General features: G+C 51.5%; 1 protein-coding gene across 3 annotated transcripts in view; it reads left to right on the top strand.

Moving 5' to 3' along the window:
* Nucleotides 1–27,616, top strand: part of PLXNA4 (plexin A4) — a 410,799-nt gene that overhangs the window by 367,853 nt on the left and 15,330 nt on the right. For 2 of the 3 annotated variants that reach the window (XM_068972632.1, XM_068972633.1), the window contains 7 exons: nt 268–536; nt 3,689–3,755; nt 4,480–4,626; nt 9,550–9,709; nt 24,856–24,959; nt 25,489–25,588; nt 26,922–27,112. In XM_068972632.1, the coding sequence (XP_068828733.1) occupies nt 268–536; nt 3,689–3,755; nt 4,480–4,626; nt 9,550–9,709; nt 24,856–24,959; nt 25,489–25,588; nt 26,922–27,112 (1,038 nt within the window). The remainder of the gene's footprint in view (nt 1–267; nt 537–3,688; nt 3,756–4,479; nt 4,627–9,549; nt 9,710–24,855; nt 24,960–25,488; nt 25,589–26,921; nt 27,113–27,616) is intronic. The other variant, XM_068972634.1, reaches the window with a different exon arrangement.

Genomic DNA, 27,616 nt, shown 5'->3' with positions numbered 1-27,616 from the left:
CGTACTAACGATGACATTCTCCCTGTCTCTGGAGACAGTGACCTGGCTCGTGGGCTGTGACACGGGTTAGGTAGGCACCTAGTATAGTGCCTGGCTCTAGATAAGGACTTGGTGGCATCAGCCATGTGCCCTGTTGTGAGTGAATGGGAGGTTGGGAGGTTCCACACTGGGCACAGCCAACCCCTTGGGGCATCCCTGGGGCTCGGCCTGCCTCATCCCGTTGTGGGAGGCGATCAAGACTCCTGCACCCCTGGGTCTCCCCTTCAGGTCCCGGGCTACCGGCAGGAGCGTGTGGAGAAAGGCCTGAAGCTCTTCGCTCAGCTCATCAACAACAAGGTGTTCCTGCTGTCCTTCATCCGCACGCTGGAGTCTCAGCGCAGCTTTTCCATGCGCGATCGTGGCAACGTGGCCTCGCTCATCATGACGGTGCTGCAGAGCAAGCTGGAGTACGCCACTGACGTGCTGAAGCAGCTGCTGGCCGACCTCATTGACAAGAACCTGGAGAGCAAGAACCACCCCAAGCTGCTGCTCAGGAGGTAGGATCGTGGCCCCGGGGGCCCCATCCAGACCAGTGCACCAGCCTGGCCCTTCTGCCCTTGGGAGGCCAGGGCGGATCTCCCAGGAGCAGCCAAGTCCCCCAGGGTCCGGCACTGACCTGGCCAGAGGCTGGGGTGGACCCATGCGCTCTTAGAAGAACTTGCCCCGTGTGTTGCCTGTGACCTAACCAAGCTCATCTTCTTGTCCCATGGTTTTTCTTCTGCCCCTCTACTGACTTTCCATTCTCCTCCCTCTGCCCTTACACTCCCCTGATTGAGCCTCTCTACCAGAATTTTTCTCTTATGGATTCTTCAGAAGTCATTTTTCCACCCCCTCACCTTTTCCATGCTGCTGCTGCTGCTGCTAAGTTGCTTCAGTCATGTCCAACTCTATGCGACCCCATAGACAGCAACCCACCAGGCTCCCCTGTCCCTGGGATTCTCCAGCCAAGAACACTGGAGTGGGTTGCCATTTCCTTCTCCAATGCATGAAAGTGAAAAGTGAAAGTGAAGTCGCTCAGTCGTGTCCGACTCTTAGCGACCCCATCCAGGCTCCTCCACCCATGGGATTTTCCATGACTGAACTTGAATTAGGGGAGATACCCCAGGGCCTCTCTGGGCACCCACCTCACCATTTCAAGATGGCAGACTTCAGCCCCTTGTAACTCTCACTGCTGTCCGGGACCAGCAACAGAAGCTTGACCCAGGGCTTGGTGGAAATGCAGACCCTCAGGTCACTCCACACCTACCGGATCAGAATCAGCACTTTAGTGAGGAACCTAGGGGATCTGAATGTGCATTAAAATTCTAGAAGCACTGGTCCAGTCAGTGTTTGAGTTCAAGGTCTTTAGTGGCAACTTGCCTGGTGCAACACAGCAGGTATTTCCTGGCATCTGCTGTGGGTTCTGCGAGTTCCAGGTCCACCTCCCAAAACCGTGGGATGCCTCATCCTTGACACTGTTTGGAATCTGCATGGGCATGTGTGCAGACATAACCACATACCATGGCTTTGCTTGAGGAACCAGAGACCCTCTGCCTCTGTCTGTTGCTGTTGTTCAGTCGCTAAGCGGTGTCCAAATCTTTTGTGACCCCATGGACTGTAGCCCACCAGGCTCCTCTGTCCATGAACTTTCCCAGGCAAGAATATTGGAGTGGGTTGCCTTTCTTTCTCCAAGGGATCTTCCTGACTCAGGGATCGACCCCCTGTCTCCTGCATTGGCAGGCAGATTCTTTGCCACTGAGGCACCAGGGGCTTCCATTCAAACTGTCCATGCACTTGAAGACCATTTCTCCTCCAGACTATTGTTCCATTGCCTTTAGCCTTTGCATAGATGAAGTTGGAACCTGCCCCTACCTCTGCCCCATATCAAGCTATGATGTCCAGCCCTCTGCCTGGACCACCCCACTTATCGCCTGCCTCTGCCTGACCCCTGCCTTCCATCCTTGGTCTCTGAGCGGGAGGCAGGGCTTCCCGCTCAGTCCAGTGGGTAGTCTTGGCTTTGTGAAGTGTTTACTTCTGGCTTTTTCTTGGTACAGTGGGCATTTGCCAGGCATAGCTCCAAAAGGTTGCTCCATATAGGCATAATCATACAGCTTTAGAAGCAGCAAGGTAGATTATTTTGCTTTTTGTTTTACTTTCACCATGCAGCCACCCACCAGCATAATTCTAGGGTTGCCCCTGCCCACCAGAACTCCCACCAACAACTTGCCAGCGAGGTCTCGCTCTGGATCCGTGTGTCTCCTGCGCTCGTCTTCCACTGGCTCTCTCCCAGATGCCCTCTCTCCTTCCTGCTCTCCTGCGTCTCCTTTTCTTCTTCTTGTCCTTGGTTGCTCTCCTCCTTTCAACAGTTTTCCTTCTTCTCAGCTTCATTTAGTGCTGGCAGCTGTCCAGCCGCCTTGAGAGTTGAGGTGTTAGTATCTTCTGGCAACTGCAACTTTCAACTCTATCCAGACATACCTGATGGAATCGCTTTCTCTCTGGAACTGGCCACACTCTTACTGCAAGTTTGAATGTAGTTTTTCTCTTAAGTGAATGCAACCAAAAGTGTCCTTTAGTTGGTCATGCAGCTGTGATGTTCTCACTTCCCAAACTAAAAAAAAAAAAAAAAAATACACAATGGTTTGGGTAGTAGCATGAAAGATGTAAATCAGACTCAAGAATGAAATCACTATCATCGCTAATAAAACTCTAGAAAGGCTCCCAGGAGAAGTTCCAAAGTACATGGAAGCCTCTTAAATAGGACAGTTTGGATATCTATTGGAATGAGCTAAGATTCCAGCTCCCTGTTACTACTTACTCAGAGAGCCTTTAGCTTAAGGGATGGTCTCAGTCTAGTCTATCTGGCCTTCTTCCATGACCCATGCCCCCTGTCACCTTTTTCCATCCCCAGCCAGATGAGTATCTCAGGGGTTCTTTTATCTTTTCTTACTCTACGGAACACACCTATCTTATAAATTTCTCTAAGATGTTTGTCAGTGTGACAGCTATGAGCCATGTGACTTTTTAAATCTAAGTTAAAGTAAATAAAATAAAAAATCCCACCTCTCCCCATTTCAAGTCCTCTATGGCTGGTGGCTACCAGATTGGACAACACAGAAAGTGCTCTTGGACAGTTGGACATGATGCTCGAGCATATTCTCACAGGAACTCACTGAGGAGCCTACACCCAGAAAGTTATCTCCCAGCTTGGTAGGCAAAGCTTATCTGACTAATTATCTTAATCATTATGATGTGTCTAGGAGTCCGTGGAACTCAGGTATCCCTTCTTGTTGTTCAGTTGCTCAGTCATGTCCGACTTTGCCATCATATAGACTATAGCACACCAGGCTTCCCTGTCTTTCACTCTCTCCAGGAATTTGCTCAAACTCATGTTCATTGAGTTGATGACACCATCCAACCATCTCATCCCATTGCCCCCTTCACCTCCCACTTTCAATCATTCCAAGCATCCGAGTCTTTTCCAATGAGTCGGCTCTTTGCATCAGGTGGCCAAAGTACTGAGGCTTCCAGCTATCCCTTACTGTCTTAAGATTTCTGAAAGCCTTAAGCAGCAAGATCCAGGTAGACTCGTCCTGCCCTCCTGCCCTTGAGGTCTGACCAGCTGCCTCTGTCTTTGTCTTGCTCTGTTGGGTCCCTCCGTGACTGCTGCCAGGACCGAATCGGTGGCTGAGAAGATGTTGACCAACTGGTTCACTTTCCTCCTCTACAAGTTCCTCAAGGTATGACTGGATGCGGGAAGGGATCTCTGGGCCTGCCTCAGCTTCCCCACCAGCCTGGGCACCAACCTGCAAGCTCCCAAGTTCATACGGCCTGGCTGCTAGAATCCCACCGAGAAATGGTATTTCCCTCCTCATAATCATGGAGAGAACAGGCTCCTGACCATCTCAGGAGACAGAGCCCCACAGTCAGGACTGGCTTGAGAGGCATGGTCCCCACTTTCTCCCAGGTGAGGGTAGATGAGCTCTAAGAAGACCCTTGCGTTCCCATTTCAAGCTGAAGACAGTTCACCCCTTCCTTTCCTCTTGCTCTCCTCCTGCCCTGGCCCTAGCTTTGGACTTACTTATGCTGATGAGGGCCCTGGGCAGGTACAGAATCACGTGTGGCGGCAGTTAAACTGCAGATGTGACTGGGAGGCAGAAGAGCTGCGTGGCCTCCAATTACTGACTTGTAAGGAATTCATACCACTGAGGACTGACCTCTGTCCCTTGATGGGGCAGCAGAGAAAGCAGGGTACAGGGGGGAACTGGGAAAGGGACAGACAGGGGCGTAGGGCCAGAAACATGAAGAGAGGGCTCTAGAACAGAAGTGGGAAAGAGCAAGAAGGGGAGCACAAGAGAATCAAGATAGGGAAGTGGAAAGCAGCCCCTTGGAGAGACAGAGGCCATGGGAGGCCAGGCTCCGCACATGTGGGGTCCTCCCAGCACGGCTCTCCTCCATGTGCAGGAGTGCGCCGGGGAGCCCCTCTTCTCGCTGTTCTGTGCTATCAAGCAGCAAATGGAGAAGGGGCCCATTGATGCCATCACGGGTGAGGCCCGCTACTCTCTGAGTGAGGACAAGCTCATCCGCCAGCAGATCGACTACAAGACCCTGGTAAGCCAGCCTCCCGGCTCCTCCCCATGACTCTGGTCCCGCCCTGGTCCTGTGCAGCCCCTGCCCAGCCCAGGGGATGCTGGAAATGCTGACAAGCCACCTTCCCACTGCACAGGGCCAGCCTGGCCTTCCCCCTGTGCATGGCACCACCCCGACTTCCTCATCCCAACACACCAGGGGACCAGGGTCTCAGACATATCTGAGCGACAGCCAGAGACCAATGTACTTCCAGGCTGGTACCCTGGATTGTAAGGTGGTAACCCGTTGCCAAGAGCTGGCTGAGTGTGAGCCCAAGGAATGACGCTTTCTCAACAGTTCTCTCGGTGGAGAACCCACGCTTTGCAGATCAGTTCCAAATAGGTAGCAGGTAGCGTATGAAGGAGGGGAAGCCAGAAATGGTTGCTCATGGTCCCGAAGCCCACACTTGCGTGACTCAGGCTGAAGGATAGGATGCTAGGCTGATCTGTTTAAGGTGTGTGTCAGGGGAACAGGTGGATACCTGTTTCCACGCTAAGTTTACACTCCCTTTCCTGCTAAAAACAGTTATCCCCACAAAGCTCAGCACTTAGGAGCACATGGTTTGGAACCAGGCAGACCTGGATTGGAGCCCTGATTCCTTCTGACCAGCTGGGAGATTTGGGGCGTGACTTTTAAAAATAAATCTGACTTTGGGGTTTTTAGCTGAAAAAATAGGATAATAAGAAAACAGGGATAATGGCACTATTTACCTCCCAGAGCTGTCTAGAAGATGGAGTGTGATCAGGTGTACAGAGCCCTGAGCCCAGGGTCAAGGCTCCCCACTGTGGCTTATGTGAGTCCTGCTCCTCTTCCCCCCATGACTGTCTGCCGGTGCCCACTCTCTTTCCAGGCTAGGGAGCTCACTCTTGGGCTTTTCTGGGAGAGAGCTCTGATCTCCCACCAGGCCTCCTCCAGGAAAGAGGAAAGAAGGTAGAAGAAGTGAGTGAAAGTCGCTCAGTCGTGTCTGACTCTTTGCGACCCCATGGACTTATACAGTCCTTGGAATTCTCCAGGCCAGAACACTGGAGTGGGTATCCTTTCCCTTCTCCAGGGGATCTTCCCAACCCAGAGATCGAACCCAGGTCTCCCACATTGCAGGCAGATTCTTTACCAGCTGAGCCACAAGGGAAGCCCAGAGTGAGAAAATGAGATAAAAGATAGCTGTGGAGGGTGGTACATGGAGGGAGCACAAGAATGAAGGTGGAAGAGACAGAAATGGACAGAGAATGTTCTTCAGTCACTAAGTTGTGTACAATCCTTTGTGACCCCACGGACTGCAATAGGCCAGGCTTCCCTGCCCTTCACTATATCCCAGAGTTTGCTCAAATTCATGTCAAATTGAGTCAGTGATGCCATCCAACCATCTTATCCTCTGTCACCCCCTTCTCCTCTTGCACTCAATCTTTCCCAGCATCAGGGTCTTTTCCAGTGAGTCAGTTCTTCTCTTCAGGTGGCCAAAGTTTTGGAGCTTCAGCATCAGTTCTTCCAATGAGTATTCAGGGTTGATTTCCTTTAGGATTGACTGGTTTTATCACCTAGTTGTTCAAGGGACTCTCAAGAGTCTTCTCCAGCACCACAATTGGAAAACATCAATTCTTTAGTGCTCAGCCTTCTTTATGGTCCAACTCTCACATCCAGTTGGACCATAAAGAAGGACAGAGAATAGACAAGTTTAAAATGCACTTATCAGGAGATGAGATACACAACAGCCTGAGGCAAGGCAGAACTGGGCAGAAGCCCTGAGCCGAGGATGAATCCCAGACCCCGAGGCCAGCTGGGGAGATCTCCCGGCCACTCTGAACACAGCTGGTCCTGCTGGCTGGCAGTGATGCGACCATGATGCACCTGTCCCACTCCATCCTTGGAGGGCCCTGGAGATCCCAACAGGCATCACAGTGGATCTGCCAGGACTGGCTCAGTTGACAAGGCTTCGAGGCATCCATGTCTGAGTGAGGGCCCAGCTTCCTTGCTGTTGTGGTCTGCTCCAGGGGAGAGTCAGAGTCTCTGATTAACATGGGAAAGGGAAAAGAGAAAAAAACTTCCAAAAATAGAGACCTGAATAGATTTCTTAAAGAGCTAAAAAAACTACTGTTGAAATGTCTCCTGCCTGGTTTCTCCCTCTCAGCTCCCTTTCTTTTCTATCTCATCAGCGGTTCCTCAATATTGAAGCCAACACAATGAGTTGTAATAACACTGTGTCCCCAAATTGCAGCGTGCTTTATGCCAGAGGCCAAACTATTAGCACAACCAGCTCGGTTGCAGATGACTTGATTTCAAGAGATTGTGAGGAAATTGGAGTGGGTCAGGGAAGCGTATCCACTGAGGTAGAAAGACTTGGGGAAGAGGCACCGTGAGGGAAGGGGAAGGAAATTGCAACTGTCTTGCCTGGAGAAAAAAATGGCTGCTGGGAGATTTAATAGCCACCCTCAGGCCTGTGAGAGGAAACTCCCTCCCATGGAAGGGGGAGCAGCCTGGTCATTGGTGAGGAGGGGTCAGGAAGAAAGTGTGTTAGCGGCAGACAGGGCTGACCTGAGAATCGAGATGAAGGGGTCAAATAAAGTCCAGGACATCCTAGAATTCAGCATGACTGGAGGAGCCCAGGGCACTGTGGCCCAACTGATGGTAACCTTGTGCTGGGCGGGAGTGAGACAGGTGCTGAGAGGCTCAGCAAGCGTCACCTGACAGTCAGATGCACCTCCTCTGTGCTGAGTGATGAATTAGATTGAACTTAGACTAGCATGCCTAGGACCCTGCTGCTGGAAGTGCCCAAGAGCCTCGCTGGGAGCCTGCTAGAGTGCTAGGTTCTTACCTGGGAGCCTGCCGGAAAGCAGAGTTTTAGGCCCGGTCCTCCACCTCCCAAATCAGAATCTGCATTTTAACCCAACCCTTTAGTAATGGGGGCTTCCCTGGTGGGTCAGATGGTAAAGAATCTGCCGGCAATGCAGGAGACCCGGGTTTGATCCCTGGGTCGGGCAGATCTCCTGGAGAAGGGAACAGCTACCCACTCCAGTATCTGGCATGGAGAATTCCATAGATAGAGGAGCCTGGTGGGCTACAGCCCACGGGGTCGTAAAGAGTCAGACACAACTGAGCACCTAACGCTTTATAACCATTTTAGTGATCGTAGTCACAGCAATGTTTGAGAACCAATGACCTAGCAGAACAAGCCCCAGGCAGTTTGCTCTGAAATAGCCCAGAGGCATGGACGTGGGGAAAGGAACTTCTGGGGGAGCTGGGGCTTGGCCTGTGACTGGGAGCCCTGTCCCTTGGTGGGACCACTACTGCCTCTCCAGGTGCCCTGACACTCCACAAAGCTGTTCCCGTGGGGCCACCATGAACTCCAGGGGCAAGCAGAAATGTTGAGATGGGGTTGGGAGGGAGGCACAAACTCAGGTGGCAGCCTCTGCCTCGTGGTCTCGCAGCCCAGATAAAGCTGTGATGCTGCCTGGGGAGATCAACTTCCTTCCTCCCAAGTGGCCCAGAGCACAGGAGCCCAGGACAGCACAGAGCAGCACAGATGGACAGGCTGTGCTTGACCACTGAGGGGGCCCGGAGCGGGTGCCCAAGAAGGCTCTTGCAAGGGAATGGTTTGGAGAGCGCACGCAGAAGGAGTGCGTGGTCCAGAGTTCCTTCCACCATTGTTTTCAATTTAAGACATTTTGAGGGTGAGAGTTTGGTTTTATAGATTTAGGAGGTTTTCTTCTTCTTAATGGAATAAGCATGTTCTGGTTTGAGCTCACAGCAGTCTGGTCGCTAATGAAAGGCAGGCGTCCAGGGGCCAGGGCTCTGATTGACACCACATGGAGCAGGAGGGGGGTGGGGGTTGGAAGGCCGTTGTCTGAATCTGTGAACCAGACATGCAGTTGGGAAATGGTTGCGGGTTGGGCCGGGGGGATATGCAGTGAAAGTTCTGAGATGGAAACTCACAAAAGGCACAGGTCACAGGGTCAGGCAGAAGGTGCAGGAGCCCGGAATGGCAGGGCCACTTACCAGCACCTGGGACCCAGAGCACCCAGCCCCACCAGCTCTGGTTCTCCCCCCACACTCCACCCCTCCCCCGAAAAGGATTCCACAGTCTCACCATGTAGAGAGAGCTCACGCTGAGAATAGCAAGAGATGCAAAGCTGTTAGAAATGGTCCAGAACATTTTAAAGGAAAAAGTATAGCTTGGTGATTTAGGCAGAGTCTTGGCTTACCCGACTAGTTCCAAAAAGAGAACTTGAAGTCCTGGGCCAGAGTGGCCTCCTCCCCCAACACCAGGTTTCAGGTTCAGAGCCAGGACGGGCTTGTGGGTGGCCTGAACCTGCAGTTTTTAGAGGGCGTCTTTTTATTTTTTAAAGATCACACTAAGCTTCTTACAGATTCTCCAACCTCCAATCAGCCTGGAACCCACACAAAAATCAAAGCATATGAAATCTTTGGAGAAAGGAGCCAGCTTCCCATTAGAGTGTGAGAGACAGACTGACGAGAAAGACAGACACACAGGGATGGGGCAGGGGTCTCAGGGGTGGGTGAGGGTCTGGGTGTGCATGGAGATGGTGCCTACTGCATGTGTGTGAGACAGTAGGGCGTGCAGTAGCGTCCATCCTCAGACACATTGCCCCTCGCTGCCTCCTCCTGCTTGGACATCGCTCCCTTTGATAAATCAGGCTTTTAATGGAGTCTTTTGTGGCGAGGAATTAAATATATGCAGCTCCTACTCCTGCAGTGACGCTGAAGCCGTGGTACCTTCCTATTGCTTGTGGGGACAGGAAGGGAAGAGGGCTTAGCTGGGGTCACCCTACCCTACTCCAGTCTAACCCGCAGAGATGCGAGCCCTTCAGGAGAGGACCTCGGGCTGCTGCTGGCGATCCCTGGGCCCTCCAGGCTGCCCTCCCCACGCACCTCCTCTCTCCACTCCACCAGGTCCTGAGCTGTGTCAATCCCGACAACGCCAACAGTCCCGAGGTCCCAGTGAAGATCCTCAACTGCGACACCATTACTCAGGTCAAGGAGAAGATTCTGGATGCCATCTTCAAGAACGTGCCCTGCTCCCACCGGCCCAAAGCTGCAGACATGGACCTAGGTGAGTAAGCAGCCCACCCAGGAGGCTGTCCTGTGACTGGTCAGAAGCCCCTCCTAAACACCAGTGGAGCCAGGGTGCACAGAACAGGTATGCATGGCCCCCAGGAGCCCAGGGGCTGTTTCTTCATGGCCCCTTAGTGAGAAATAAGCAGAGAGGGGACCACAGTCTGCTGGCGATCTGACTTCCTCTGGGATCTTTTGAGCAGTGGAGGGGTGGCAGTGGAGGTGTCATGTCTTCAGGGAAGAGGATTTAGTCTGAATCCGCGTGGCCCAAGGTCTTGCCACCACCTTCTCTGTGCCCCCAGGCCTTTCCCTTTGCCTCTGTGCTGTGCCTCTAATTTTTGCTGACTACCAAAAGCAGGAGGGATCTGGGTCAGTGATGGAGGAAGGATAGAGAAAAATGAGATATGACAGCCTACCATGGAGCAGGGTGACATTGTATTTGAATGTTCCATGAATAGATCGCATAGCCTATATAAACAAGGGCTTGCCACTTAGGGCCAGCTGAACTTAGATCCAGTTACAGCTTGCCTGAATGTCACTCAGTGACCTTGGGAAATCCTAGTGGGGAGCCCCAGGCTCCAAAGAGGCCAGGGCTGAAGAGAGGCAGTTGGCATCATGGATCAGCATCACACCTGCCTGAGTTTGGGTCCTGGTTGCACTGAGTTCTGTGTAACCTTGGTCTAGTTGCTTAACCTTTCTGTGCCTTAGTTTCTTTGCCTATAAAATGGAGATAAATAATAGTGCCTGCCTCATTGTAAGAATGAAAGGAGAGGATGCATATAGAAGCCTTTATTGCACTGCCTGGTCCATAGTACCTCCTAGGAAGTACTGGCCACTATTATTACTGATTATGAAGATAATACTGGTGAGGAAATGGTATGTGTCTGTTTGTTGATCCTGGGCATGGAAGGAAAGATGTTTAGGTGTGTACATGGTTGAGTGTGGAAATTCATGGCAACATAGAGGGGAGATGACCTCCAGAGGCCCCTAATGCATCCATCTGGCCTCTAAGCTGGCTTCATCTAAGCCATCCAAGGCAGCTGGGCATCTGTGCTATTTTCTAAAATCCACAGGGAATTTTCATTCCCTCACACTGCCTCACCACCCCTCCCCCCAAATTCTGATGCCTAAAGACTCAAAATCAGGAAATTCACTCACCTCAATTCGTGCTGGTTCCCCACCCCCCTCCTCACCTCTCCTCTTGGTTGGCTCTTGGCAGGATGTGTTTGGCCCTGTGCCCAGAGCTTGGCAGCCGGGAGAAAGAAAGTCTCTCCCTCTCTGCCCAGAGGGAGAGACTGGCCGAGCACATTCTCCTCTTCCCTTTGGAGCTGTCTCTGTGTATGTTTCTGGGACAAGGAGGAAGCATCTGTGAGATCCTCAGGGTAGAGGATACCAGGCGAGTGTGTCCCCAGCACTGGTCCCTAAGTTGGAGTGGCCATTTGTGTCTGTGTTGGGGGGAGTCTACCACCAGGAAGATCCCACAGACTGATGGAGTCAAAGGCTCAGTTATAGAACCAGTGGGAGAGAAGATAGTGCCAGGGAAGGAAGACCCCCATGTCCCTAGCCTCAAGTAATTAAGTGAGCTGATCAACCATGGGTCTGCCAGGGAGAACTGAGTTTTCTACGGTCACCAGGTAGTACTCACCATGCCTTTTATTCGTCTGTGAGAGCCATGGCTTGTCAAAGTCCTCATCTGCAATATGGGTGGGAGGAGAGCCCTGGCCTAGCAGGACCAAGAGGAGGAACTATTACAAGAACCTTTATCTTCATGCTGGAAGTTGAGTTTCAAAAGCTTGTGCCTTAGTTTAGAACATGGCAAGAGCTCACTGGGTGGGTGCGTACAGAACTGTGCACTTCTGGTGCTTGGGAATGGGCTGACCTATGAGGGAGAGAGACCATGTCAAGGCTGGTAGATAGATATTGTTCAAGATCAACCGTCCCCACCTGGAAGCCACACACCCAGAACTTAGGAGGGGGAGGGACTGCTTTTAACTTTAGAACGTTTGTTGGGTGCAAGTCCAGCAAAGCAGATTGTTGATGAAAGGATGTAATGAATCTGGAGTGGAGGCAGCAGTATCCAAAGCAGACACGGCCACTTCCTGCCATCCACTTCCTGCCGTCCACTTCCTGCCATCTACTTCCTGCTGTCTACTTCCTGCCATCCACTTCCTGTTGTCCACTTCCTGCCATCCACCATGAGTGAAGGAAGCCTGACGGCTATGCAGCAAACAGGGCCCACTCAAGAGTCGCAACTCTCTCAAGCTAGAGGCTGCTCAGGCCAGGGGCATGGTGCTCACCAGGTCCCAAGAAGGCAAAGGAGCCATCTTTCTCATCACAGGAGCTGCTAGGGAGGATGCAAGATCGCTGGATGGATGAGGCCTCACAGAAGGCAGGGTAAAGGGGAGAAACCAAAGGAAGGAGACAATCTGAGCATCTGGGGCCTTGTCTTCCTGGGGAAGTGGTGTCATATTGAACTTCTCACAAAGGCCTCCCGTGATGGATGCTCTTCTGAGGAATTTCCTTCTTTTCTATTAAGTGCAGGGTCTATAGCTGTCCCCACAACTCTGGTCTTCTTTCTACCAAAGCCAGATTCCATAACAAATAAAATAGGGCCTCCTCAGAGACCCAAATGCTTCTTCCACAAGATTTGCTCCCACTCAGTTGCATGGCCTCCATGCGGAGAGAGAGGCAAGGCAAGTTTTTCCCATTGTGTAGGTGAAAGTGCCTTGAAAGCCTGAAAGCAGTTTACAAATATAAGGTGAGATTGTTATCAAAAATTAATCTGTGCCAAAAGGACATATGGGCTTCCCTGGTGGCTCAGCGGTAAAGAATCTGTCTGCTATGCAGGAGATGCAGGCAGGAGACATGAGTGCGATCCCTGGGTTGGAAAGATCCCCTGGAGAAAGGAAATGGCAACCTTCTCCAGTATTCTTGCCTGGAAAATCTCAATCCATAGGGTCATAAAAGAGTCAGACGCAACTGGACAACTAAACAACAGCAACAAAGGGACACAGAGCATGTAGGCACAGAGAAGTCTCTGAGGCACATGCATTGGAGGCAAGACAGCCAAGCATACCCCTCCACTTCACTTCCCCCCATGCTACCTCTTCCCATGGCTGAGGGCATTGGGCAAAGACTGCCCACCCCCGCCTGGCAAGGCATGGACATCTGTCCCAGGCCAGCTTAGAAGGAAACAAAGACATTTTAAACCACCTCTGTTATTACCCCAGGTACATCCAGCTCCAACCCCTTCCCCTGCCTTTCATCATCACTGTGGCACCTGGCCTGGCCTAGTCCCCTATTCCCAACACTTCTGTTCATTGTTCCTGGGACTAAAGCTCTCCTACCCTGCCCACTCCACCAGCTTCCACAGGCATTGAGGAGCCAAGATGGGGAACTCTATTAGCCAGTGTTCTCCAGAGAAACAGAACCAGTGGGATGGGATATGTTTATATAGAGAAAGGCTTATTTGAAGAAATTGGTTCATGCAGTTATGGAGGATTTCATTAATAATGGACGAGGAGGAATCTGTTTGGGCTGGCATAATGGAATACCATAGCCTGCTTGACTTATAAACAACAGAAAATAATTTCTCACAATTCTGGCAGCTGAGAAGTCCAAGATCAAAGTGTCAGCAGATTTAATGTCCAGTGAGAACCCACTTTCTGGTTCAGGAAGAAGAAGGTAATGGCACCCTACTCCAGCACTCTTGCCTGGAAAATCCCATGGACGGAGGAGCCTGGTAGGCTACAGTCCATGGGGTCGCTAGGAGTCAGGGACGACTGAGTGACTTCACTTTCACTTTTCACTTTCCTGCATTGGGGAAGGAAATGGCAATCCACTCCAGTGTTCTTGCCTGAAGAATCCCAGGGATGGAGGAGCCTGGTGGGCTTCCGTCTATGGGGTCGCACAGAGTCGGACATGACTGAAGCGACTTAGCAGCAGCAGCAGCAACAGAGAACCCACTTCCTGGTGCATAGATGGCCATCCTCTTATTGGGACTATATGTGACAGAAAGTGGGCAAGAAAACATGTGCTCAGTCACTCAATCATGTCCAACTCTTTGTAGCCCTGTGAACTGTACCCCGCCAGGCTCCTCTGTTCATGGGATTTTCCAGGCAAGAGTACTGGAGTGGGTTGCCATTTCCTTCTCCAAGGAGCATTCTGGGATCTTTTTTCAGTTCAGATCAGTCACTCAGTCGTGTCCGACTCTTTGCGACCCCATGAATCGCAGCACGCCAGGCCTCCCTGTCCATCACCATCTCCTGGAGTTCACTCAGACTCACGTCCATCGAGTCCGTAATGCCATCCAGCCATCTCATCCTGGGTTGTCCCTTTCTCCTCCTGCCCCCAATCTCTCCCAGCATCAGAGTCTTTTCCAATGAGTCAACTCTTTGCATGAGGTGTCCAAAGTACTGGAGCATCAGCTTTAGCATCATTCCTTCCAAAGAAATCCCAGGGTTGATCTCCTTCAGAATGGACTGGTTGGATCTCCTTTGCAGTCCAAGGGACTCTCAAGAGTCTTCTCCAACACCACAGTTCAAATGCATCAATTCTTCGGCGCTCAGCCTTCTTCACAGTCCAACTCTCACATCCATACATGACCCCAGGAAAAGCCATAGCCTTGACTAGGCGGACCTTAGTCAGCAAAGTAATGTCTCTGCTTTTGAATATGCTATCTAGGTTGTTCATAACTTTTCTTCCAAGGAGTAAGCGTCTTTTAATTTCATGACTGCAGTCACCATCTGCAGTGATTTTGGAGCCGGTGGTGCATGGGGCCTGGCCCCACCAGCGGGCATTGGCCCAGGGCCACAGCCGGGGGGCCATCTAGCTTGAGAGAGAAGGGACAGGTGACCCGATCTGAGCCCAGCTCGGCCCAGCCACCCTCAGCGGGGAGCGAGAGACAGCGAGGGGAGTCGAGGTCAGAGAGGTTATCTAGGGAGACCCCGAATGTGATATCCCGAATGGGGATATGGTGAAAAGCCTAAACGAGGGAGATCTGGTCAATGTGGGGTGAATGGAGAATATCTACTGACTGCAACCACAAAGAGAGGGGAGCCCTAAATCTGGATGGGGGTACGGGGTGACAGAGACAAATGAATTTAACTCAGATGACCATTACATCTACTACTGCGGGCAGAAATCCCTCAGAAGAAATGGAGTAGCCATCATGGTCAACAAAAGAGTCCGAAATGCAGTACTTGGATGCAATCTCAAAAACGACAGAATGATCTCTGTTCATCTCCAAGGCAAACCATTCAGTATCACAGTTATCCAAGTCTATGCCCCAACCAGTAATGCTGAAGAAGCTGAAGTTGAACGGTGTTATGAAGACCTACAAGATCTTTTAGAACTAACACCCAAAAAAGATGTCCTTTTCACTATAGGGGACTGGAATGCAAAAGTAGGAAGTCAAGAAACACCTGGAATAACAGGCAAATTTGGCCTTGGAATGTGGAATGAAGCAGGGCAAAGACTTATAGAGTTTTGCCAAGAAAATGCACTGGTCATAGCAAACACCCTCTTCCAACAACACAAGAGAAGACTCTACAAATGGACATCACCAGATGGTCAACACCGAAAGCAGATTGATTATATTCTTTGCAGCCAAAGATGGAGAAGCTCTATACAGTCAACAAAAACAAGACCGGGAGCTGACTGCGGCTCAGATCATGAACTGCTTATTACCAAATTCAGATTTAAATTGAAGAAAGTAGGGAAAACCGCTAGACCATTCAGGTATGACCTAAATCAAATCCGTTAAGATTATACAGTGGAAGTGAGAGATAGATTTAAGGGTCTAGATCTGATAGATAGAGTGCCTGATGAACTATGGAATGAGGTTTGTGACATTGTACAGGAGACAGGGATTAAGACCATCCCCATGGAAAAGAAATGCAAAAAAGCAAAATGGCTGTCTGGGGAGGCCTTATGAATAGCTGTGAAAAGCAAAGGAGAAAAGGAAAGATATAAGCATCTGAATGCAGAGTTCTAAAGAATAGCAAGAAGAGGTAAGAAAGCCTTTTTCAGTGATCAATGCAAAGAAATAGAGGAAAACAACAGAATGGGAAAGACTAGAGATCTCTTCAAGAAACTTAGAGATACCAAGGGAACATTTCATGCAAAGATGTGCTTGATAAAGGGCAGAAATGGTCTGGACCTAAGAGAAGCAGAAGATATTAAGAAGAGGTGGCAAGAATACACAGAAGAACTGTACAAAAAAGATCTTCACGACCCAGATAATCATGATGATGTGATCACTAATCTAGAGCCAGACATCTTGGAAAGTGAAGTCAAGTGGGCCTTAGAAAGCATCACTATGAACAAAGCTAGTGGAGGTGATGGAATTCCAGTTGAGCTGTTTCAAATCCTGAAAGATGATGCTGTGAAAGTGCTGCACTCGATATGCCAGCAAGTTTGGAAAACTCAGCAGTGGCCACAGGCCTGGAAAAGTTCAGTTTTCATTCCAACTCCAAAGAAAGGCAATGCAAAAGAATGCTCAAACTACTGCACAATTGTACTCATCTCACATGCTAGTAAAGTAATGCTCAAAATTCTCCAAGCCAGACTTCAGCAATATGTGAACCGTGAACTCCCTAATGTTCAAGCTGGTTTTAGAAAAGGCAGGGGATCTTTTTTACAAGGACACTAATCCCATTCATGAGGGCTCCACCCTTATGACCTCAGGCACCCTCCCAAAGGCCCCACCTCTAAATGCCATCTCATTGAGGGTTAGGAGTCAACATATGAATTCTGGGAGGATGTCTAGTGTGAAGGCTGTTAAGTCCAGAATCTATAAGGAAAGCCAGCAGGCTGGAGACCCAGGGAAGAGCCATGTTACAGTTCAAGTCCAAAGGCACCTGCTGCAGAAGTCCCTCCTCCTCAGGGGAGGTCAATCTTTTGTTCTACTCAGGCCTTCACCTAATTAGAAGAGGTCCACCTGCATTATGGAGGGCAATTCGCTTTACTCAAAGCCAACCAATTTAAATATTAATGTCATCCAAAAACACCCTCATAGAAACATCCAGAATAATTTTTAACCAGCTATCTGGGTGGGCACTGTGGCCCAGACAAGTTGACATATGATAGAACTAACCATTGTAAGAGTCAAAGCGAAGGACACAGAACCTGCCTTTCTTTGAGTCTCTTGAAATCTAGGGAAGGGAAGACATCCCAGGGCAGGAGTTAAGGACTATGCTGGGGCGAGTGGGCCTTGGGAGCTTTGAAAGCACAGTCCTAGGGCTCCCCGCTTTGTTATATGTGAGGCTGTCCTCACCAGGTTGATGCCCCTTTCCTCCCACAGGTATTGGTTATAGGTACTCCCTTATACGGGACATCAGTGGTGGCCTAGTGATAAAGAATCTGCCTGCCAGTGTAGGATCCCTGGGTTGGGAAGATCTCCTGGAGAGGTCATGGCAACCTGCTCCAGTATTCTTGCTGGGAAATCCCACGGACAGAGGATCCTGGTGGGCTACCATCCATGGGGTCACAGTGTCAAACACGACTGAGTGACTAAATAAACCACAACCCTGTTACACCACCAAATTCCTCCACCAACGTCTCATAAGAGCCTGCCCTGGGGAAATGCCCAGCGCAGAGGGAGCCATACGGCTAGGAGTTCCTCATTCTTTGCACAGTAGAAGGAGGCTGGACACTGCTCTTTCTGAGCCAAAGGACTCTTGTCTCCTCTGTTCATTCCCCAGAGGACATAATTGATGCCATTCTGTTCCACTGCACAGGAGACTCTGTAGCTCAGAGAGGCACAGAGCCTGGGCCCTGGTCACACAGCAGGAAGTGACGAGAACAACCACTCCCTTTCTGCACAAGCTCCTCCACAAGCCATGACCTCCCAGTTTCTCTGGTTTAATGCAAATGCCCCATCAGTAGCCCCGGAACTCCGCCACCCCTTCTGTCTGAAAGGGTATATTTTTTCAAATAAGTAATTCCTGTATGCAACAAAAAGATACACTATCTTCTGAATGAAATATAAAGAGTTCACAGCAGCTGTCGCCCCAGTTTGCATTTTTCGCTGCACCTGATGGGAAGGACAGATAAAGATAATGGGATTTTTTTTTTCTTTTTTATTTCACCTCCTTCTCTCCCTGGAAGGTGGAAGTATAACAAATTGGATTGTGAGTGTGTCTGTCCTTTGTGCTTGGAGCCTGGAGTAGGGCAGGGGGCTGCAGGCAGAGCTGTGAAGAGGTCAGAGCCAGCAATTTTCCCTCGGTGATGTGCATATGAATACCTGGGTCACCTTTCCTACCTGGGTCACCTTTCCTCCTTCCAGCCACCCATCCCTTGCCTCTTAACTCTTCTTTGACACAGCACAGCATCGCACACCACCCTGGAGCACCACCAGAGCCTCCATATTATTCCATGTTCAAGAATATCCACTAAGCTCTAGCTCACCTCTCTGAAATCAAGTAGTGGAGCACAGCCTGCTTTTTCCTTTAGCTCTCCAGACTTCCCCAAAGCGGCAACTAGCTGGGGCATCACACTTTACAGTTTGCAAAGACCTAGGGCTTGAAAGTAGATGGCAGTTCGATTTAGGGTTTCTTCTTTTAAACACCACATTTCCTAGTTCACTTATTTTATATTTTAGAACTTGCTCTCACCAGCAAATTATTCCTCTTTTAATCAATCATATTTAGATGCCCCCCCCCCCCCAATTCGTGAGTCAATTTCCCAACTATTTGCATTGACACTGATTCTGTTCTGGCCTCTCCCCGCTCTTCTCCAAAGCTGCTCCCTCCCACAGTTCAGAGTGGCTGGGTGCCAAGGGCATCCAGGCTCCCTGCCAGGTGTTCTCCTTGGGGCTCAGCTGCAGACAGGTGTGCAGCAGTAGAGTTGTGGCTCCTCCTCTAGCCTTGTGCTCGGGACCCTGGTTTGGGAGGTAGAGAGGGCCCTGTGCGGGCTGGTGTGTGCACCTGCTGAGACTCTGCTCAGCACCCGGCAGAGAAGAAAGGCAGCCTGGGGTGGGAGTGCAGGCAGCTAGTTCTAAAGTTGGTTCCCTGTGGATCAGAAGGGTTGACTCAGCCAGTTCTAACCAGCCTGGTGGGCACCTCCTTCATCCTTCTAGCTCACCCCCTCCTAAAGCTTCCTGTGATGGGTCTGAGGAGAGAGGCTGATGCAAAGACTGGACTGGGGTCTGGGGCAGGCAGAGTTTGGTGGCTGCAGAGCCTTAGGGGGTGAAATGAGGTATTGTGTGAGTATGTGCATGCGTGTGTGCATGCGTGTGACTATGCATGTGTGTGCAAGCACATGCGTGCGCACCTGTCTGCATGCACACCATGAGGCCCTGAGCTAGCAAGGCGATCGTGCTTCCTGGGGGGGTTTCCCTCTCCAAGTGATACCTGCTGGTGGGTAGGGGACCTTCCAGGAGCCAGACCCAGTGATGTCCTGGGTGCCAGTGTTTCCTCCAGGGTTGGCCTGCAGATAAACCCCTCCTTCCTCTACACCTCAGCTCCCTACTATTCCTCTGGACACCTCTCAGAAATGTGGGGGGACCCCATTGCTGCTCCCACCCCTTCTTCTCCAAGAACCTCCAGGTACCATCCTATCTCCTGAGCATCCCACCACACCCCACCCCACCCTGCCTTTGGCCAGGTCCTCCCCTTCTTGGGCAGGGCTCCCCCACTCCTGTTCATCCACCCCCGTCTCTGGTTTTCCAGCTCAACCCTAGATGCCTTAGACACTAGACTAAGATATTAGTAAAGTAATGGTATTCCAGACCTTTCTTAACTCAGTTCCAAACTTCCTTCCTTCCCACAAGGACTCATCCTCACGAATCCCTAGAAGTGGCACAGAAGTGGCACCTGTGGACCAGAACACCTCCCCGCCCCCCAAATACCCCTCTACTCTCCCCCTTTTCTGGGTCTGTGCGCCTTTGTTTTCCTGCATAACCTTCCACACAGAGGCCTTCAGGGGTCAGGGCTTTCGTGTTAGGAAGGTTTCTTGTTCACCTGAGTAATGCCCTGCCAGCACAGTGCCTCGCACACCGTGGGCACTCAGTTTTGAGTGAGTGAGGTTAGAGCTCTAAGACTTTCTGGATGTGGATTCTCACCATGGTGGCCGTAGGAGATGCCTCCTGTGTCCTAGTCCAGGGGGAGCAGGGAGATGACCTGGTCCAGTGTGGGCAGGGCGATGAGTCCCTGTCTTAAAATTCACTGGGACCATCACCGAGCTCACACCATTTGGTGCCTTGAGGCGTTTTCCAGTCTCACTGTGCCCCGTGGGCAGGCAAAGCTGTCTGGGCAGCTGGGCATTCATCCAGAGGACACTGGCCATTGGCCCAGCTGTCACTTTGCCCCTCAGCTGTTCTAACAGGGTCACCTGGTACACAGCAAGGTGTGGACACAAAAGAGAGATATTTTTAGTGCTGTTTTCATAGGCAAGACAGAAGGAGCCTATTTGGTGGAAAGAATGCTGAACCTGGGATGAGGAGACCTGGATACTGTTGATTTCCATTACTGTTATTAGCACTAAGCCTATGTTGAATATGCAGAAGTACCCAGAGCACAAAATTAGATATGCCCTTGCTCGGGGGCCTCGTGACCTGGCCAGCCGTCCACACTGCCAAGGACGCCAGACCTGAAGACTGCAGGTCTGCCTCGCCCTCAACTGGCCCACCCTGCCCTTGGGGCTCTCTACCACTGGGTAGGGACGAGGGTTCATGAAGCCGGCCGTGCAGTTTGTGGGCTGGACTCTTCCTGGGACAGAAGGAAGCCAGCAGCTTTGATCTTTGACCTTGGCTGTTCCTGGTCCCAGTGTGAGCTCCACGGCCCCTACCTCTGTCAAGAGCAGGTCTTGAAGGAGCACAGTAGCACTCCAGAAAGCGAAGCCTACCCTGTTTGATTTTCTTGAGATACCCCATGGTGAGTCTGGGGAAAGAGAGTCCCTAGCTGGCTTGGATATGGGGTTTCATAAAAGGAGGGAAAAGAGTGACATGGAAATGGCATGTGTTCAGGCCACAGGTGAGCTTGAGGACCCTGGGCAGAGAAGAGGGAGACTGAGGGATGAGTTTAGCCCACTTATGTCGCTTGGTGCCAGGCACTCCCTGCCCTCATATTGCATCCACACTCTTCCATTCTAGGTCAGCTGGGCAGGCTACCCACAGCCTCTCTTCTTCCTTGCATGTCCCAGGGATGGAGCTACCAACATCAGGCTCCAATATTTCTGGGGTTCATTCTTCAGGATTGGTTTGGAGATGGAACAGAGGTTTTCACTTTTTCGCCTTTCTGATATTTCAGGGGGAAAAGGCACATAGCATCTTTCCTGTAGGAGGAGAAGAAAATAACAGGCTTGAGAGATCTAACAGAGCTTCCCTCATGGCTCACACAGTAAAGAGTCTGCCTGCAATGCAGGAGACCTAGCTTCAGTCCCTTAGTCGGGATCTCCTGGAGAAGGAACTGGCCACCCACTCCAGTATTCTTGCCTGGAGAATTCCACGGACAGAGAAGCCTGGTGGGCTACAGTCCATGGGGTCACAAACAGGTCAGACACGACTGAGCAACTGACACTTCACTCGAGAGATCTGAAAGCGGGACTAAGTGTTCTCCAGCTTTCTATCATCGTATTGGTGTTTGGAGGAACATTTTTAACTTTTTGAGATAATTGCCAAAAGGACAATAGTCGTTGCCTCCCTGCTGCCCACTGGCACCCCACCAGAGGCAGGGGCCGGGACTGGCAGGACCAACAGACAGGCCACCTCTTCAGACAGCCCTTAAATGTGTGACTAAGCACTGACATCAGTGATGAGAAGGCTTCCTGCTGCCCACTGCATATCATCACTGACCACAAGCCTCAGCCAGTGTGGAAGGCATGTAACCCCATCTGCATGGACTTGATTTTGTGGAGGTGGAAGTGCTGTGTCCCACTGGGATTCCTGGAGCTCAGAGTCTGGAGCTGAGGGGAAGCAGCTACCCACCAGCATCCCAGTGTGGCCACAGCCCAACTGTCCAGTCCAGCCATCACTGTCCACACCCCCAACACTTGAGTGGCTCACACATGTGGTGGGCACCACGCTGCAGAGCTCCAAGTTGCAGTGACCTCCAGGTCTGCCTTCCCAACCTGCTTCTTTAATTTCCCAGTCGTAAAACTGGAAGAACGAGTGATAGTCATTCCAGAGAACTTTCACTTTGGCGGTGAATGTGCCTAGTGAGCTTCTGGAGGTCAGCTCTACCTTTGTCCTAGGTTCTAACAGCTCAGCTCACAGTTGACCTGTAGCTTGCTGTCTGCCCACCATGGAGCAGCAACCCACGGGTAGAAAATCCTTTCACTGCTTGGGAAATAAGCCACCGATACTCACTTACTCTTTCTCCTCTTTCATCTATTCATCTATTTCACTCTTTTCACTTATGTATTATTCATGTAATAAATACTCATCAGGTACTTACTGTGCCCCAGGTGCTGGGCTAGCCCTGCTGCTGGGCATCTGGCGGCATCAGTTTTGTACTCCCAAGGAGAAGCCATCATCCCTTGGCTGCCCTGAGTGGGGGGAGGATGGCCACACTCTGCCCTACATTTTTTCAGTCGAGGGCAGAGAGGCAGCCTGACTTTCACTTGCTTACATAATTGCTGGACGCGATTCAGAGCCAGGGCTGCTGCATAGGGCCGCACAGGCTGCGCACTGCACAACTTCAGGCAGTTGTTTAGTGAGGAATTGTGCATCCGGCTCCAGAATTCAGTCACCAGCAGTCACTGCTTGGTCCCCCCGGTGGTTTGGTTTGTTCACATCCCCCTGAGAGGTGCTACAGAGCCATCGGCAAGGGAGCCAGTGCACACCAGCAAGCTGGCCCTCGGTGGGTACCTTCCCCCACTTAATCCTGCCCAGCCCCACAGCCTCTTCAGTGAAGTGCAGTCCTCCACCCTCCGGGCCTGGCCAGGAGACTTAGTGTCCAGAGCTGGGCCCCTCTTCCTCCTCCAGCTCCCATGTGGGGCATGCAGAGCACTGCCTGCCTTCCGGGCCCCCATCCATGTGCTCTCCTCTGACTTAATGGCCTGGCATCGTTCACCAGGCAAGAGGGGAGACCCATGAGGCTTTATCATTCAGGGCCATTTATCTTTGTGCAACTGGGACAACACGTGCCCCTGCCTTATCCTTGGCCCAGGCTGGTCTTCAGTACAGTTCAGTCGCTCAGTCCTGTCTGATTCTTTGCGACCCCATGGACTGCAGCACGCCACTGCAACCGCTCAAAAAACATGCACCTATACCTACCTGCATAAAATCTAAAACAAAAAATCCCACAACAGACAACATGATAACAAACAAACAAAATGCTGATGGCCAGGTGCCCTGGTGGGGCATCTCCTCGTTTACATACCACCCCACCTGCCCTGAGACCCTCACCACCATGATCGAGTCCAGCTGTGCCATCAACAGCCCTAAGTGACAGGTGGTCCCCAGAGACCTCTGGAGGCTCCTCTGCTCCAGTGAACCCACATGGCACCCTCATGTTTTCCTTCCTGGGACAGCCCGTTGCTACAAGAAGCCCTAAACCAGGGAGCAGACAAGCTCGGGAGCTAGAGGCACGGACGTGGCTGTTAGAAAGATCTCTGTTCCTGCTGAAGGCAGGCAGCTCCCTTCCTGGGCCTGATTCTCATCTGCAGAACTGGCCACACCAAGTGCACAAGGCAGGAAGGAATCAGTCATGGTCCCTCAGCCTGGACGGGAGGGAACAGGGGAGGGAAGCCGAAATGTGCGTCTGCAGAGCCACAGTAAAAAATCCAAGGCGGGGTTAGACCAGGACTGTGGGTAACTCACGCCAGCCCCCACCCGCACGCCGCAAAAACGCAGTGCTCTCACCCGTTTCAGAATCTCAGCATCTGTGAGGCACTGAGTGGGGTCATGGCTGCTTGGAAACCAGATTCCTGGCTTTTAGGCAGACACACATGTTGTATTTGAATTGAAAAGGCCGTTTTCCTTTCTGGTGTGTGCATGTGAGCGTGTGTGTGTGTGTGGAAGTGGATGCGTTCGTGCATGAGAGCTGGCGTGTGTCTGGCTTGCACCTGGGTCTCCATGTGTGAACTTTTCAGGACATGAATGTGCATGTCCCCATCTCCATGTGATTTGTACCACATGTGGTGGTGAGAGTTTGGCAGATGAGAAACAGTCTCTTGTTCCCCCATGTGGGATCCATCAGCGAACCCATGCGTTGTAGGTGTCTGGGACCCATGAGGATAAGGTGGGAGGTAGGCGTACACCTATGGCATCAAAGAAAATTAAGTGTTGGATAGATCACTAAGATGCTGTTCATCATATCGACTTTGTGGCTGTTCTTGGGCGCGAGGATAGGTTTTGCTGGCCCCTCCACATACATTTTACTCAATCTCTCTGCCAAGACTGGCCCACCTGCTGGCTTTTGGGTCCAAGTTGCACCCCTGGAATAGAAAGAGGGTGCCTAGTGATGGAATTTGCAGTCTTGGTCTCGTTAGCTCCAAGACCTCACAGTCAAGCAAAGAGTACGTGATAGTGGTGATGCCACCTTGCATTTGCTTAGTATGTTCTTAAGTGTCTTCACTTACCTTTTTTTAATACTTATTTTTGGCTGTGCTGGGGTCTTCACTGTTATGTGGCTTTCTCTAGTTGCGGTGCAGAGGTTTCTCACAGCAGTGGCTTCTCCTGTCGCAGAGCGCAGGCTCTAGGATGCCCAGGCTTCAGTAGTTGTGGCATGTGGGCTTGGTATTTGCAGTTTCTGGACTCTAGGGCACAGGCTCAGTAGCTGTGGTGTACTGGGCTTAGTTGTTCCATGGCAGGGCAAGATCTTCCCACAGGGAGTCAAACCCATGTCTTCTGCTTTGGTGGGACGATTCTTTACCATTGAGCCACCAGGGAAGCCCCCTGCCTTCTTCATTCATTTAATAAGCATTGACTTCTTGCTGATGTGGCCACCCACCAGGAACAAGTGGGCAGTGGAGGTGACGTTATTCCTAGGGCTGTCACATAGTTTGTTGGAACCAGACCTGGGAGTCAGGGTCCCCCTGTGCTGAGAGCTTCCACGCCCCTCCTCTGGGAGCATCTGCAAGCACCTGTCTGTCTTCGGATGCACCCTGAGGTGGTGCCATGCACTTGCCTGCACAGGAGTCCTCAGGATCCCATGGGAGGGGCCCAAGGGCCTGTCTGAGATGGAACTGTTCCCCTTATAGAGTGGCGACAAGGAAGCGGGGCGAGGATGATCCTGCAGGATGAAGACATCACCACTAAAATCGAGAATGACTGGAAGAGACTCAACACCCTGGCACATTACCAGGTGAGGGGACCGTGGATGGGGAGGGGCTAGCAAGCTAGGCAGCCAGGTGCCTGGGGGTCTCTGTCCGTGAATAACAGGGCCATCCTGAGGCTCTTACCCAGCCCTAAACCCACGTCTTCACCAGCACTTTGTGTGCCCTCAATGACTCAGGGAAAACATGGCCCCCCAGGAGACTCTGACCTTCCTGGAGATAGCATGCTGGGTGTGTGCTTCCCGCAGGGCATGGGCAAAGACCCCGAGCAAAACCCTTTCTTAGGTGAGCCCTGGAGTTTAAGGCTGGGTGCTCTCCCAGGGAAGCACAAGGATAGAGGGTGCTGGTGAGAGGCTCTTGCCTGAGTCACTCCCAAGAGTGAACCCCACCATGGACTACAATTCTATATTCAGATCTGTCCTCTTTCATCAAAGGAAAACTGACAGGCTTCTCTATCCCCTGGTTCTCGGTGAGGCCCTAATTGTCCCCAAGGACCACGTTCATCCTGATTGGGTGGCAGTTTCTGTGCCCAGGCCCTTACCTGCCTTTCCCTGGTAGGTGCCAGATGGTTCAGTGGTGGCCTTAGTATCCAAGCAAGTGACAGCCTACAATGCAGTGAACAACTCCACTGTCTCCAGGACCTCAGCGAGTAAATACGGTGAGTTCATCAAATCCTTCTGGGGAAGAAAGGATGCCCCCTGAGCAGCTGTGGTCACCAGGGCAGCACTGCTGGAAGACAGTGGGTGCCAGGGATGGGGAGTGGGGAGGGATGGGGAGTCAGGCAGGCTGGCCCCCAGAAAGGAACACTGTACCCAAAAGAAGGTTCCTGGTTCTGAGCAGGGACTCTGATGCCGGAGCTTCGTCCCTGGAAACAAGAAGAAAGTCTAACCTTCCTGAGCGTCCTACAGTCTCTAAGATGCTTCCACGTTTGTGATAACTCATTATCAAACGTCAGGCTCATAATAATCAGTGAATTAAATAATTATTATTTCCCCCTATTATGCAGATTAGCAAATGATAACTCCGATGCACAGAGGCTAAATGACGTGTAAAGGTCACACACGATGAAGCAGTTGAGGGAAGGTACAAACCCAGGTCTCTGCTCCTCGGGTGGGGAGAAGGGCACTGGAGGTGGGCTGGATGCTCTGGTGCCTTCTTATCAGCAAAACTGGCTGAAAAAGCCACGAGCTTCATGAGATGGTTCTGGGAAATAGAAGACAACACACAGTGGTGCCTGCACACAGTGGGACCTGTCTCTTCTTTTCCTGCTTGGCACTCATCTCACCACCCCTCACGTTGCAGCAAATAAATGGTCCAGGCGAGAGAGGCAGCTGAAGGAACACAAGTGACAGGGCAATCACTCAGCTGGTTAGTCACCAGTTAAGGGAAACAGGATCCCAGCTCTTTCATGAGCATGTGCTAAGTCGCTTCGGTCTGTCTGACTCTTTACAACATTATGGACTGTAGTCCGCCAGGCTCCTCTGTCCGTGGGGTTCTCCAGGCAAGAATACTGGAGTGTGTTCCCATGCCCTCCTCCAGGGAATCTTCTCGATCCATCCAGGGATAGAACCTGTGTCTCCAGCATTGGCAGGTGGGTTCTTTACCACTGACATCACAGGGGAAGGCCCCCTCTCCCACTGCCACCACCCGGAGCTCTTTCATTGGTACTTAATTGGTGACACAGAACACATCCTGAGACTTGAGAGCTCTTACAAGGAAAGTACAAAAAGAGACAAGCTTGCATTTTGTACAAATTGAATCATAAGGGCTGGAGAGACGCAAGTACAAGAGGGAAGGGAATCCGATTGGGTGGACAAGACACAGAGAATTTCCTAGAGGCGGTGGAAAAGGTGTTCCAGTTTCAGGAACGGACAGAAGTGCCTCCAAAGGCGAGAAGGATCAGAGTTGGCCTCAGCTGGACGTGAGGTGTATCATGAACAAAGGCTGGAAGGCTGGGTGGCCTTACCCGCCTGGGGTCCTTGCATTGGCAGAAAACATGATCCGGTACACGGGCAGCCCTGACAGCCTCCGTTCACGCACACCAATGATCACCCCCGACCTGGAAAGTGGAGTCAAGATGTGGCACCTGGTGAAGAACCATGAGCACGGGGATCAGAAGGAGGGGGACCGGGGGAGCAAGATGGTGTCTGAAATCTATCTCACACGACTGCTGGCCACTAAGGTACAGGACGTCAGCCAGGGTGTGGGCGTGGGTGGGTTATGTGGTGGGGTGTCATCACCCCACAGAAATGTCAGAGCTGGCAAATACCTAGCATCTGTGCTGGTGCCACCCCTCACCCCACCTCAGTCATCCATCCACACAGGCCCTCCTCATCAGCCTGATCTCCTTCCCAGCACAGAACCTCAGCATCCTTCTCAACCCAGTCCTGCAGCCAGCCCCTCCCATACATCCAGGCTGGCACGCAGTATGAAATCTCGATTCCATCCCTTCTCTTCAGTTCAGTTTAGTTGCTCAGTCGTGTCTGACTCTTCAACTCCATGAATCGCAGCACGCCAGGCCTCCCTGTCCATCACCAACTCCCAGAGGTCACTCAGACTCACATCCATCGAGTCAGTGATGCCATCCAGCCATCTCATCCTCTGTCATCCCCTTCTCCTCCTGCCCCCAATCCCTCCCAGCATCAGTGTCTTTTCCAATGAGTCAACTCTTCGCATGAGGTGGCCA

This window comes from Capricornis sumatraensis, chromosome 5 (assembly GCF_032405125.1).
Source record: "Capricornis sumatraensis isolate serow.1 chromosome 5, serow.2, whole genome shotgun sequence".
NCBI classification, from domain to species: Eukaryota; Metazoa; Chordata; class Mammalia; order Artiodactyla; family Bovidae; genus Capricornis; species Capricornis sumatraensis.
The sequence above is the reverse complement of the archived record's forward strand: the minus strand, read 5'-3'. Positions and strand labels throughout refer to the sequence as shown.